General features: G+C 48.4%; 1 protein-coding gene across 8 annotated transcripts in view; it reads left to right on the top strand.

The window, feature by feature from the left end:
• The window catches only part of SLC4A5 (solute carrier family 4 member 5), a 116046-nt gene that overhangs the window by 69243 nt on the left and 33446 nt on the right, over positions 1-13357 (top strand). For all 8 annotated transcript variants that reach the window (XM_053200788.1, XM_053200786.1, XM_053200790.1 and 5 more), the window contains 8 exons: positions 482-637; positions 1914-2009; positions 4547-4602; positions 7834-7991; positions 8454-8541; positions 9484-9638; positions 9993-10178; positions 11851-12025. In XM_053200788.1, the coding sequence (XP_053056763.1) occupies positions 482-637; positions 1914-2009; positions 4547-4602; positions 7834-7991; positions 8454-8541; positions 9484-9638; positions 9993-10178; positions 11851-12025 (1070 nt within the window). The remainder of the gene's footprint in view (positions 1-481; positions 638-1913; positions 2010-4546; positions 4603-7833; positions 7992-8453; positions 8542-9483; positions 9639-9992; positions 10179-11850; positions 12026-13357) is intronic.

Genomic DNA, 13357 nt, shown 5'->3' with positions numbered 1-13357 from the left:
CTTGTTAGAGTAAATGGATCATCATTTATCTTTAGGAAATTAGCTCTTATTTAGTGGAGTGGTGAAGGAGGGGGTGGCTCACCTTATTATCCCTAAAACGTCTTATGAATTTTGTTCAGAAATTTGCCACCAGTATTTTGCCTGAAATACGTTTCTAAAAGGAATTCATGTTAGGACTAAAACCATTGAACACAGTAGTTTTGTTCTTCTCAGGGTATTTCGTTTACTTTTCACAATAGCACTGATAGAGCATAGAATTTTATATACACATACACACACACACACACATGTACAGACATGCACATACCCAAAGGTTGTGACTTGCCCATGTTTCTGCAGTTTGTGGCAAGCCAGGACTATTTCCACATCTCCTGCTTCCTTTAGTCACTTTTAATCCCATTAATAACAAATGAAACTGAAGACTCCCATACCCCTGGTCATTCTGTCCCACATGGATGAGGCATGTCTGTTCCCCACTTAGATGATGTCATCGAGAAGCAAATTGAGGACGGCCTCCTGCGACCAGAGCTCCGGGAGAGGGTCAGCTATGTCCTCCTGAGGAAACACCGTCACCAAACCAAAAAGCCCATCCATCGCTCCTTGGTTGACATTGGAAAGTCCGTCTCTTCCACCACCAGTGAGTTGGGCCATATGCTGGTGGGCATTGGGCATGTGGGGGCTTGTGTCAGGTCCCAGCCTCCAGGTGAGCTTTCCTCGGTGGCTGCGGGGTCTTAGCAACTTGGAGGCTCCCTGGGCTTCATGATCCTGGAAAAATTCTGAGCTTCTGGGGATCCCTCAGCCTCCTTCTCCAGCAGGCCTGCAGAGACTCCAGCCATATCCCAAAATTATCCCCACCACCAGAGCAGAACCATTCCTAGGAAGAGAGTTGGTTCTCAGCCTGTGCTGCACAATGCAATCACGTGGGGGTATGAAACATGTCCCAATGGATAGGCTCCACCCTGGGAATTGGATTCAGTTGGTCTGAGGTATGGCCTGGAAACAGGAAGTTTAGAAAGCTCCCCAGGAGATTCTCATGTGTGGTCAGGCTTGCAAAATGCTGGTGGAGATGGCATGTTTATGGAAAGAGTTCAAAAGTTTCCCATTGAACCCCCAAGAAGAGCCAAAAGCCTTGGCAGAAAATTAAGCACATCAAGGTGGTAGAAGGTTCTGGGTTCATCTCAAGTGTGCCAGGGCTTGTAAATCTGGCAGCTGTGTTACTCTGATTAGCAGAGCCTGGGTCATTAGGGAGAATGGATTGTTCCACACACACAGCTCAAACCTGCAACCCTCCACTGTTGATATTGCAGAGTCAAAGTGCCCAGACAGCAGCCTTGCTGAACATACTAGATAAATGCAGTAATCAGAAAAAAGTCCAGAAGGTTGCTAAATGAAGAACCTTGAGCAATTTCTTTAGATGAATTGTTTTAAAATGGAAAGTGTTTAGCATATAACTAGCAGGTACATGGCACTTACCATGTTCCAAGCACTGTTCTGAGTGTCCACATGTGTTAACTCACTTCATCTTCACAATAACCCTGTGGCTAGGTACGGTCTTGTTATCCTCATTTTACAGATGAGGAGCCTGAGGCGCCAAGAGGTTAAGTTATTTGCCTAAGGTCACACAGCAAGTAAGTGGTGGAGTTAGGGATGAACCCAGGCAGTCTACAACACCTGCTGCCTATTTCACAATTGTGTGTCTCACTCTCAAGAGTACAAATATTTTCTGTAATCTTGTTCAGACTATTAACTTCAAAAACAGAACACAAAACAACCAAAATACACTTTCTTCCTGAAAGGGGAAGAGATGCATCTCACAGCCCAGCTTTGTTTAGGTGGAATGACCGTGCTAACTGCAGGGGCTGTGCTGTAGATCAAGGCTGCTGAAGCCAAATCCCTTCTGTTCCTCCTCCCAGATCGCAGCCCAGCCCGGAGCCCAGTGGCTGGTCCAAGCCTACACCACTCCACCGAGGACCTGAGGATGCGGCAAAACGCCAATTACGGAAGGCTGTGTGAGTGTGTTCTCGGCTGCTGCAAGACAGCTTTGTTCTATGTCGGCTTCCATAGACTTTCAGAGTTGGAGGAGATAAAGGTCAGGACCTGTCTAGAATTTTCAGGACAGGCATCAGGAGAAATCTAACCTTCACCTCAAACCTGGGCTGTCCTTAGGACCTAACTCACTACCCTACGTTTCTATGTAACTACTCTGAATAATGCAACTCTAAATCAAGTGCTGGCATAATCAATAACAATCCTATGTGCTAAGAATTTTTTATCTTAGTCTCTACCTTTGTCTTCACCAAACTGATCATTAGCCCCATTTTTGGTAAGAAGTCTTCCTTGAAACTGAATTAGATACAAGCTAAGAACTTTCCCCCGGGACAGTCAGAGAACACTGCCATCCCTGGGTGAGAGTCTTGTGCACCACAAAGGTGGGATGCTGGCAATCACAGCCCCCTGAGGAAATGGGTGAGGGGGCTTGTGAAGTACACAGTCATAGACAGGGCTTTTCAGGCAATTCATGGGGGTGGGGGGTAACTGACAGGTAAGCTGTGAAGCAAAGAAAAGAGAGAAGTTGCAAAATGGAAAGAAAAATGAGTGAGAGGAGTATGTTCCTTTAAATACTTTTACTAAAATGCCAAGGTATGTACAGGTTATGCCACCTGTACCTTGACCAGGTTCAAGGAATGATTTGGAGGGCAGTGTGGGCCCTGCCCAAGGCCTCAGGTAGTCTTTTCTGTTTGTTGTTGGTGACCCCAGAACCCACTTAGTCTTCCTGGCATTGGTTATTCCATGTAGGGATGCCAGGAGGCAGCAAATGGCTTTGGGGCAAGCCTTCCTCCCAGTTGTTCGTTGTGTCTGAGGTCACACTTGTGCCCAATACTGCAGTGGAGACCCAGATAAAACATTCTGTGTGCATACCACCCCATGCCCAGGGTGGGCCCTGGAAGGCTCAGAGAGGAGACACGTCTGAATCTTGGAGAATAAATAGGGATTTTCTAGAAGCATGCAGTGGGGTGGGGGCGTAGAAGGAGGAGGCTGTTCCAAACAAAGGAAACTAACAGCAGAAGGAAGGCACTGTGAAGTGAGCATTCACTTTACCAGGAGGGCAGGGCCTGAGGGCAAGAGGGTCAAAGCGAAGAGAGCGTACACACATATGCTGCAGAAGGAGCCTGTCTTTATGGTGAAGGTAATGGGGCCCCCTGAGAAATTTTCAGCAGAGGCACACCATGATCAGATTCTTATTTGAGAAAGAATAAACTAGAGGGGGACAAGATCGAAAGTGAGAGACTGTCAGAGCAAGACTGGAGAGGACAGGGCCAAAGTGGGATGCAAGGACCAGGAGAAACAGGAAATGAGGAGGTGAGGCCAGCACCTAAGTGGGGTGGATGGGAGGGAGGGGCATTGAACAGACTAAGATGTGGAGGGGGAGTCATTTGGTGGAAGCCAGTGAGTTCCATTACCTGGTATGTGGAGTTTAAGGTCCCAGGTGGGGCTGCACAACAGAGTCTGGGGCTCAGGAGAGAGGTATGGAGTGGAGACACAATCTGGGCATCCTCAGCCCAGTGTAGGCATTAAGTGATGGGGGTGGAGAGGGTGGATGTAATTGACCAAAGATGGAGGGGGTGAAGACTCTGCAAGGGATGAAGCAAAGCAAGGCCCTGAGCCCAGCAGGAGAGGATCCTGAATGCATGTAAGAGGAAGGGAGCCAAGGGAGGACAGAGTTCTAGAAGCTAGGGCTGCCACAGGCCACAGAAAGCCAAGAAATAACAGATCTGAGAGTGCCCGCTGGATTTGGCTGCTGCTGGGAAATGAGAGCTGACTTTCTCCTGCCTCAGCTAGGGAAGGAACAATTGGCCAGTTCAAATAATTTGTCACCACTGTTCTCCCCACATTCCTTCCTTCTGCCAGAAAATACCTGACCATTTAAAAAAAAAATCTCTAACGTTTATTCATTTTTGAGAGACGGAGTATAAGCAGGGTAGGGGCAGAGAGAGAGGGAGATACAGAATCTGAAGCAGGCTCCAGGCTCTGAGCTGTCAGTGCAGAGCCCAACATGGGGCCGTGAGATCATGATCTGAGCTGAAGTCAGACACTTAACTGAGTGAGCCACCCAGGCGCCCCAACACCTGGCCATTTTTAAACACTCATGTGGGTCATGGAGGACAGAGGTGAAACTGATCTTCTTTCTTCAACAAGCCCAAGCTCAGTGGCACTGGCACCTCACCTGATCATGTGTCTGTGTCCCTCACCTCCTCCAGGGCCTGGCGCAAAGCAGACATCTCGATCTCTGCCCAAGAAGGTGGGGTGGAGGAGTAGAGAGCAGAGTATAGCAGACTGAGGGGTGAGAATGGAAAGGAGAACCTGCAGTAGAAGGGAAGAAAGGGAAGGAAAAGGAGCAGAGGCTAGCTCCAAGGGGCCGAGCGATGAGGAGACAGGGGGTCTTGCTTTGGTTATGAAGCTGGGAGAAGCATGTGGAGGGACCAAGGGAAAAGGACCTGCAGGAGCCTGACTTCCCCTGATGGACCTTCTTTTCCTTCTCTCCTAGGTCACGCCCAGAGCAGGAGCATGAATGATATTTCTCGCACCCCAAACACAGACCAGGTAGTAAAGGCCCGGTCCTTGGCCGCCGTGAAGGCGCAGGGTGGGAAGGTGCCTTCAGTTTCAGGGACAGGGAGCCCCTACGGGCAGAACTCCACTCCCATGAAGGAATAGGAGTCCCCAGGGAGGACCCAGGTGGGGGCTCTGGGCTGCCTTTGTGACTGCCCAGCCCATCAGTCAGGTACTCACTAAGCCCTACATGCTGGCTCTGTGCCAGGTGCTCAGGGAGTGGGGGACAGAGAAGTATGATCAGATGAGGTGCCAGCTGTCCCCGAACTTGGGATTTGTTGGACAGAAGAAGACCAGCGCACAGTCTCACCTTCTCCACAACCCCCAAGCATGGAGGTCATGGATTTAAGGATGGAGTGGGGACTTGGGCTGGCAGAGAAAAGTAGTGGGGCCTGACTGTGGAGACAACAGAGCCAGTGGATCGACTGGACTGCCCACTAGTGTGTCTTCTCCTAGGCCAGGGCAGGACATCAGTTCTTGTCTCCCACCAGCTTGGCTGAAACCTCCATGAGGAGATCAGAATCCTACAAACAGGTTGAGTCCAAGTTCTAAGGCCCACAACCAAGGTACCCTGTGACTTTGCCCCTGGGGAACTCTAGTGGCGGCCACCTTCAACTGCAACCCTCATACATCTTGATGGTCCCCTTGCCTGTGCCTCCAGAAATAGGAAGAAAGGTGATGGAGGAAACCTGAAATTTGATGAGAATCCCTCAGGAGCGTGGGTGACCTCCAGGCCTTCAAGGCACCCCCAAGTTTGGTGGAAAGCAAAACAAAAAGAGTCCCTCATGTCAGAGTCCCAAAGTCCCTTTGGTGGCTAAAATAATAACAATAACAGCATCAACCAACATTTCAGGTCCACATGCTGCATGCACTACATTGCACAGAGCTTTTTGTTTGCATCACAAAGGTATGCTTATCATCTCCATTCTACTGATGAGGACACTGAGGGCTTAAAGCAGTTAAATAATGTGCCCAAGTTCATGCAGCTGAAAGGTAACACAACTATGATTTAACCCAGGCAATCTGATTCTAGAGTCCTTAGTTTGGGGGTGACTTGGGAAGGAATATTCTGGAATATTATTTAGAGAGGAAACCCACTTTACTATAGTCACGCACACAGACGGTAAAGCCACCATAAGAAAGCATTGCCTAGTAAAAGTCTTTCAGACACTATTTAAATAAATATCTAAGTGGTAATAAGAATGCTAGCTATCCCTTTCCCCAGGCAAAGCTGCATCAATCTAGGGATTGGAGCCCGGCATCCAGCTCCCCCGACTGATTGAGTGATGCTGCTTCTCAGTATTTGCAGCAGCATGGCTTGTTGTGGGGTCAATGGCTTGCAGGCCAGCGGGTGCCCTTTAGGTCCATCTTTCTTTAAAACTCCACACCTGCCCTAGACAGGTCAATAGATTTCTAGTGAGCAGAGCGTGGATTCACTGTGTGCAGAGTCTCAGCAGAGGTGGACCAGAGTTCCCATGGAGTTCAGGAAGTGGGGTCGGCAGGGCCCCGGTTGGACAAACCCATGTCCAGATTGTCGCCGAGCCACGAGGGCCAGAATGCCAGTGTGGCTCATTTCTGGGACACCACCATGGCGACCTCCTTACCAAACATGTCACAATCTGCAAGGGCCCCTTCTCCTCTCCTGGGTTATGGATGTGCTGGTTGGATAACGCCAAAGCATTGTTGTTTTCAAGGTCCAGGGCATTGCTGCCACCCCTCCCCTCCTCCTGTCCTGTCAGGGGGACAGCACCTGCTTGGCACACCCAACCCTCCATCTTGAAGAACCTCCTTATGAATCAGCTGACTATGCCTGCAACAAAGGGACTTTTTGAACCTTTGGGACTCTGGCTTTCTCATTTAACATCTGGCCATACTTATTCTCACTGTTAGGGTCCTTGGTGCTATTAGCTGGGTGGCTGTGAAGAGTTTTGTTTGCTTATTTGTTTAGATTTCAAAGATTATAAGGGTGCAGCCATTGCTCACATGCCTTTTCTTCTGCTGGTAGGCTGCCGAGCCCAGTCTGTATCATGCCCCCCATGAGTGCATCAGAGAGTAGCCCCTGCCTGTGCCCAGGGACATGGAACAGGAAGAGACACAAGGAATCTGTGTCTCTACTGTGCTTATGAGAAATAGGAGAGATTCCAGACAAGGAGGGATTGGGGGGCAATGTTGTGGTGTCCACGGGATCTCTCGTTAGCACTTGTCTCCCCCTTCTGGCCCTTTCTTCCTTTGTTGGCCACTTTGGACTTCCACCAGCCCTGCCCCCACAAAAGCCTTCCTCTCCATCCTCTCTGTACAAAATTATCTCTCTGTCCCTTGTTCATCCCCTTGTACCCAAGGAGAAGCAATCTGAAAAACTAATGTAACCTATGATGTTAAAGACTGAGAAGAGGCTTGTACATGACTGTCCCTGGGGCATTTTCATTATAAAAGAGAACTCAGGAGGAGTCAGTATCTTAACCCTAGGAACGAAGTCATACACGGACAGAGTGGGAATAAGTTTGGGATGAGGGCCTGCCTCCTGTGCTTCTTATATTGGACCCCACTCGCTCTGCCTATTTGACCTTCCTGCCCTGAACAGACACTAGCCCCCAGCATCTCAGTGGTCTTAAGTCGGAAAGTCTCAGAAGCTGAGTTTCCTGGGAGTTCCCCTGGGGGTGACTCAGGGGCACAGAAGTCTCCCACAGATTTGGAGGTGGGGTCCAGGGGCTCCTGTCAATCAGGAAGCTGATGGCAAAGGGAAAACAAAGCATGTCTGCCCTGTCATCAGAATGGGCCTCATCCTTTCCACAGTCACCCAAGGTGAGGGCAGAGAGGGAGGGCTGGCCACCTGGTGTGGAAGAGCCAAGACTCCCATCTGCTTGTGCTGCAGGGGGCTGGGAGATAAGGCCTGATGGCCAGCAAGCCTGGGCTCTCTTCTTTGACCCCTTGACTCACACTTCAGTTGAGCAAAGTTTTCCCCCATCAAGGAATATCTTAGGGTTCAGATCATTGCCTGTTCCTTCCCATCTACTAAGGCTTACTTGGTCCTGGGGTTAACCAATTTTGAGTCTCCTTATCTGCAGAATAGGGAAAGTGTTTGGTTATTTCAGTCTCTTGAGAAGTGCATGGAGAATTTTTTTTAAAGTTAGGCCTTCACAGCAATCTGAAGTGGGGTGAGGGATTGAGAGCTGAAACCACTGATGTGAGTATCCATGGGTATCTTGTTTTCCCCTCCCTGACCAGCGGAAAAACAAATTCATGAAGAAGATCCCCAAGGACTCAGAAGCCTCCAATGTACTCGTGGGTGAGGTGGACTTCCTGGACCAGCCATTTATTGCCTTTGTGCGTCTCATCCAGTCAGCCATGCTGGGAGGAGTGACTGAGGTCCCTGTCCCCACCAGGTGAGGGCCACTGAAATCTGCCCCCACACCCGCTTGAAGGAAGCCAGCTGTCCAAGCAGTGGTCCCAAAGTGCTACTGGAGACACCCCTAAAATGTGGAAGGAAAATTAGGGAATTGCTGGGGAAGAAAGTCTTCTGACTAGGGCAGTTTTTTAGATTTTAGATTTTATTTTAAATAATCATTAAAAAAAGAAGCCAACAGCTGAGACAAACACCATTGGCTGGGCTTGGACAACAAGACAATGGTGAGGATGCTCAAGTGGGAGCTGAAGGGAGTGAAGAGGTGCCTCTGCAAAGCAAGTGTGGGATTCAAAGGAGGGAAGGGACAAGTGTATGGTCAATTCATGAGTCAAGAATGAATCATGTCCAGGGCCAGAGATTCCTTTTCACCTGCTTCTATTTTTCCTTCTCACTTTCCTCCTCCTCTGCCTCCTCCTCCTCCTCCTCCATCATATTTTTGCAGATTTCTGTTCATATTGCTTGGACCTTCTGGGAGATCAAAATCCTACAATGAAATTGGCCGTGCCATTGCAACCCTCATGGTAGACGATGTAAGTGGGAACAAGAAGCACATACTCCAGAATGTCATGGCTCCTGCAACAAGCACTGTGCCTTTATTCACTCACTTATCCAATAGGCACATATGAGCACCTACTGTGTGCCAGGCTTGTGCAGGGCACTGAGGGTTATAAGAATCAGGGAACAGTCCCTGCCCTTTAGGAGCACTAATCAAGTGGGAGAGACAGACCTGTAATTCTAAAATGAACCATATGCTAACTGTCCAGGCAGCCAGATGAGGCTTCACGTAGGAGGGGCCTTTAAGCTAAGGATGAACAGGAGTTACATAGACCTTGCATAAGCCTAAGAGGCAGGCATTCCAGACAAAGAGAACAAGAGCCAAAGCTTGAAGATGGAGACGCTGGATAAAAGTGGTTTGACTTAGGCTCAGTGTAAGAGCTTCAAGAGCAAGAGGTGAGCTAGAGACTACACAGAGCCTGTAGGCACAGCTTAGTGTTCCCTCTGTGCCTGGGGTGGTGGGGAGCCTAGAGGACTTTAAACACAGGCATGATTTGTAAATCAGAAAGAACACCCTGGAAACAACCTGGAATGATGCAGCCTGACCCTCCAAGGCTGAGGGGCTAGGAAGTTATAATCAGATTTAAAGTATCTGAGCTTCTTGGACTGGACTCTACATAGGTTTTCTAATGAGCTTTCTGTGTGCAAAACTGACAACAGAAAGGTTGAGTGACTCAACCAAAGTCCTACAGCTAGGACACAGAGACCTGGCCTTCAGGTCTTCCCCCAAGGCCCTGCTGTTCCCCACTGTATCTAATTTCACCTGAGGGGCTCTGTCCTTACCTCAAAGACAGAGGGTAAGCTGGCAGGAGCAATGGTTCAGAGGAATCTTCTCCAAAACTATATGTGATGTGTTCCCAGGAGGTGGATAAGAAGCAGACAGTCAGCAAGAGGTCCCCTTACTCTTTCCTCCCCAGCTCTTCAGTGACGTGGCCTATAAAGCCCGAAATCGGGAAGATCTGATAGCAGGGATTGATGAATTTCTGGATGAGGTCATCGTCCTTCCCCCTGGAGAATGGGACCCAAATATCCGAATTGAGCCCCCCAAGAAAGTGCCCTCTGCTGATAAGAGGTATGTATGTGGATGGAGGGGTGGCAGAAGAGGGCGGTGGTACAAAGGGAGCTCTGTCTGTCTCTGGCTTTTCTGGTCAGCATGAATGGGTTTATACTATTTCTTTTTCTGGTGTCGTTTTATTTCTCTAAAAAAAAAAAAAAAGCAAGCAATATGCTTCATATGAACATCTATGAAGTGTGGGTGACTCGTGCATGGGTATTGCAAGTTCATTTTCGGCATTTGTCTCTGCATTTTAAGATATTTCACGATTTTTGCGGGAGAGGTCAGAGGTGTTCTCCAAACAGTTCTAGAACAGCTGAGCTTTTCCCAGGATTGGGAGCCCTGCTGTCACCTGCCCCTTGCTCCGTACAGGAAATCCGTGTTCTCCCTGACGGAGCTAGGCCAGATGAACGGCTCTGTGGGCGGAGGCGGAGCGGTTGCTGGAGGCGGCGCGGGAGGCGGCGGCAGTGGCGGCGGGGCCGGCGGAGGGAGCAGCGGGGAGGACGGAGAGATGCCAGCCATGCACGAAATCGGGGAAGAGCTTATCTGGACGGGAAGGTGCCCACCCCAGGCTTGACGGCTACGCCAGCCGTCCTTTAGGCTTCTCCCCTCACCCACCTGCGGGAACCTTCTCCACTTCTGCTTGCAGCGCCCCCTCCCGGCCATGGGGTCTGGCCTCTGCACTCTTCTTCCCCACGCCCTCCAAACCTCTCTGGATCCCGCATAAGGGTTGCAGCAGAAAGGAAGTGGGGCCCAGCACAGGAGTGGAGGAACCCAAACTTTTCTCTAGATACTCTGTGTTCCTGTATGAGTTTTCTAGGGTTGTCATAACAAAGTGGCACATTCTCGGTGGCTTATACAATAGAAATTTTCTCTCACAGTTCTGGAGGTAAAAGTTCCAAATCAAGGTGTGAGCAAGACCAGCTCCCAGACTCTGAGTGGGATCCTCCCTTCCCTCTCCCCAGCTCCTTCTGGTGGCTGCCAACCCTTGGTGTCCTTGGCTTGCAGCCACATAGCTCCATCTCAGCCTGTGTCCTCACGTGGTATTCTCCCTGTGTGTGTCTTCCTATGACACTTTCCTCTCTGTATGAGGACACCGGCCATACTGGATTAGGGCCCACCGCAGTGACTTCATCTTAGTTTTATTACATCTGCAAGGACCCTATTTCCAAATAAGGTCACAATGATAGGTATAGAGGTTAGGGTTTTAATGTGTCTTTTGGAGGTGACACAATTTAATCCATAACAGTACCATCTGAAATTTTTTCTTTTCTCTTTTTCTTTCAAAAGAGAAAGGATGGAGGGAATCTCCTGGCTTGGGTTTCCTTGCTGGTTCTTGGAATAATTTAGGAAAGGACAAGGACATGGCCCTACAAAGCTATATGTAAATTATGACTTTGAGAATGGAGTCATGTTTTATATACCTTTGGCTCTATGCCAGCCAGTAGTTCCAAATCAGAGGTAACTTTGCCTTCACCCCCATCCTCCCCCAGGGGACATTTGACAATGTCCACAGACATTTTTGTTTGTCACAGTTAGAGGGGTGATGCTGCTGCCATCTAGGGGATAGAAGCCAGGGATGCTGCTCAACATGTTACATGCATAGGACAGCCCCACAATAAAGGATTACCCAGCCCTACATGTCAATGATACCAAGGCTAAGAAACCCTGCTCCATGCCAAGCATTGCATTAGGGGCTGTGGGGAATAGTATACCCAGTAAACACTATCTCTAAGCCTAAAATTCCCCACTCAGTTGTTCCAGAGAATAAAGAAACTAGTTATAAGATTAAGAACCTACCCTTGATAAATATGGGATGTCTAACTCTCTCCTAAAGTTGGACACATCTATGTTTACCAAACACAGGGAGGTGTCCTGCAGATGATCAGGGACATCGCTGAGGAGGACAGCCAGGATTTCTGTGGACCCCAGGATTTCCATTCCCCATGGGATGTTAGATCTACTCCAGGACATGTTCCCATCAGGCTTTCCCTCTCCCATCCAGGCCGCCTGTGACCACCTTTCCAGTAGGGATGGTGCTGACCACAAACTTTCAGTCCTGTGAAAATCCTTCCCTGTCTTTAAATGTTCTGGTGGAAAGATCCCTGTCCCCATCCACCTCTAGTCAAGTTCCCTTCCTTGCCCCAGATTCTGCAGGCTCCTGTAAATAGCCCTGACCCTGCACTGGTGTTTGTGGTGAGAAAGCAGCCCCCGGGCCTGTCTTGAGCAGGTTCTTCGGTGGCCTGCGTCTGGATATCAAGAGGAAGCTGCCCTGGTTCCTAAGTGATTTCTACGATGGCTTCCACATTCAGTCCATCTCTGCCATCCTGTTCATCTACCTCGGCTGTATCACCAACGCAATCACCTTTGGTGGGCTTCTGGGGGATGCCACTGACAATTATCAGGTGTGTGCGGACTGTGACCATGAGTGCAAACCTCCATAAAAGTTGCTGCCACCAGGTGGCAGTAATGAGCTTCATCCCATTATCCCAAAACCAAGGCTTGGGTTTCATCCACCATGGTGTTCAGACCATCACTTTTTGTAATCCTTTGCCATTCAAAAAAAATAATAACCAACATTATTAAAAGATTTAAAGTTAAATCATGTTACTAAAGTCCAATGTAAGGATGACATAAATAGATCAAACTTTTTAGTTTATTTTGTTATATTTATTAAGCAGTGTCAGTTGCCCTCTAGTCTTTTTTGTTAATTTTTATCATTGAAGTATAGTTGACTTGCAATGTTATATTAGTTTTCAGGTATACAACATAGTGATTTAACAATTCTATACGTTATGCGATGCTCAGACTTTTAAGGGGAATTATCTGTTTTGTTATTTGATACTTTCCCCATTGAGATGTGAATGAACAATCAGCACAATTAAGTTATTAATTATGGAATTCTCTGTACATTTTTTTAAACATTCTTAAATTCTTAGCTGGAATTAAGACATGTTTAGAAAGATTGTAAGCTCTTACCATGACAATAACAGAGGCCTCCCTGGGGAAAACCTCAGTCAACAGAGATACCAGCCTATATCCCAGGCAAGGGGCTTTTCCCATGGGACCTTCAGGGTAGAACCATTGGAAAACTCAGACATCAAGATGGAAGACCTATTTTCCCAAATACATTGAGATGAATGCTTCTCTTCAGACCACACCACTCTCCTGAGCTGCAGGTCCAATATCCAACTATCTCCTGGGTATGTCCACATGGCTGCCCCCAGGAATCCCCCAATGCACAGGGCCAGCATTGCATCCATTGCCTTCCCTCTAGACCTGCTGCTACCCCCAATATAGCAAGTGACACCATGGTTCACTCAGGTATGCACGTATCATCCATGACTCATAAGTCCCAGCTTCCCCACATGGCCTTCATGAATGACATGGCCCTACTTGCTTCTCAAGACTCCTCTCCCAAGGAACCCTTTCGCAGATTCCTGTTCTTACCCATTCTGTTTTCCATCAATCTTGATCATCTTTCACTTCTTCAAAGGCATCCTCCCTTTCAGCTCCAGCCTTTGTAAATAAGATTCCCTCTTCCTGGGACAGTCTTTTTTTTTGTCACCCCGCTTACCCTATTCTGGTCAATTCCGTGCTCATATTTTGGGTCTCAGCTGCTACATATATACCTCTTAGGAAGCCTTTCTGACCACTCCCCTTATTCCTACTGTGTGTTCCTAACACCTTGAACTTATCCCTGGTTATCACACTCCTTGGCAGTGATTCTCAACAAG

The sequence above is a fragment of the Acinonyx jubatus genome, chromosome A3 (genome assembly GCF_027475565.1).
Source record: "Acinonyx jubatus isolate Ajub_Pintada_27869175 chromosome A3, VMU_Ajub_asm_v1.0, whole genome shotgun sequence".
Classification (NCBI taxonomy): Eukaryota; Metazoa; Chordata; class Mammalia; order Carnivora; family Felidae; genus Acinonyx; species Acinonyx jubatus.
Note: the sequence above shows the minus strand (reverse complement) of the source record. Positions and strands in the feature narration are given on the sequence as shown.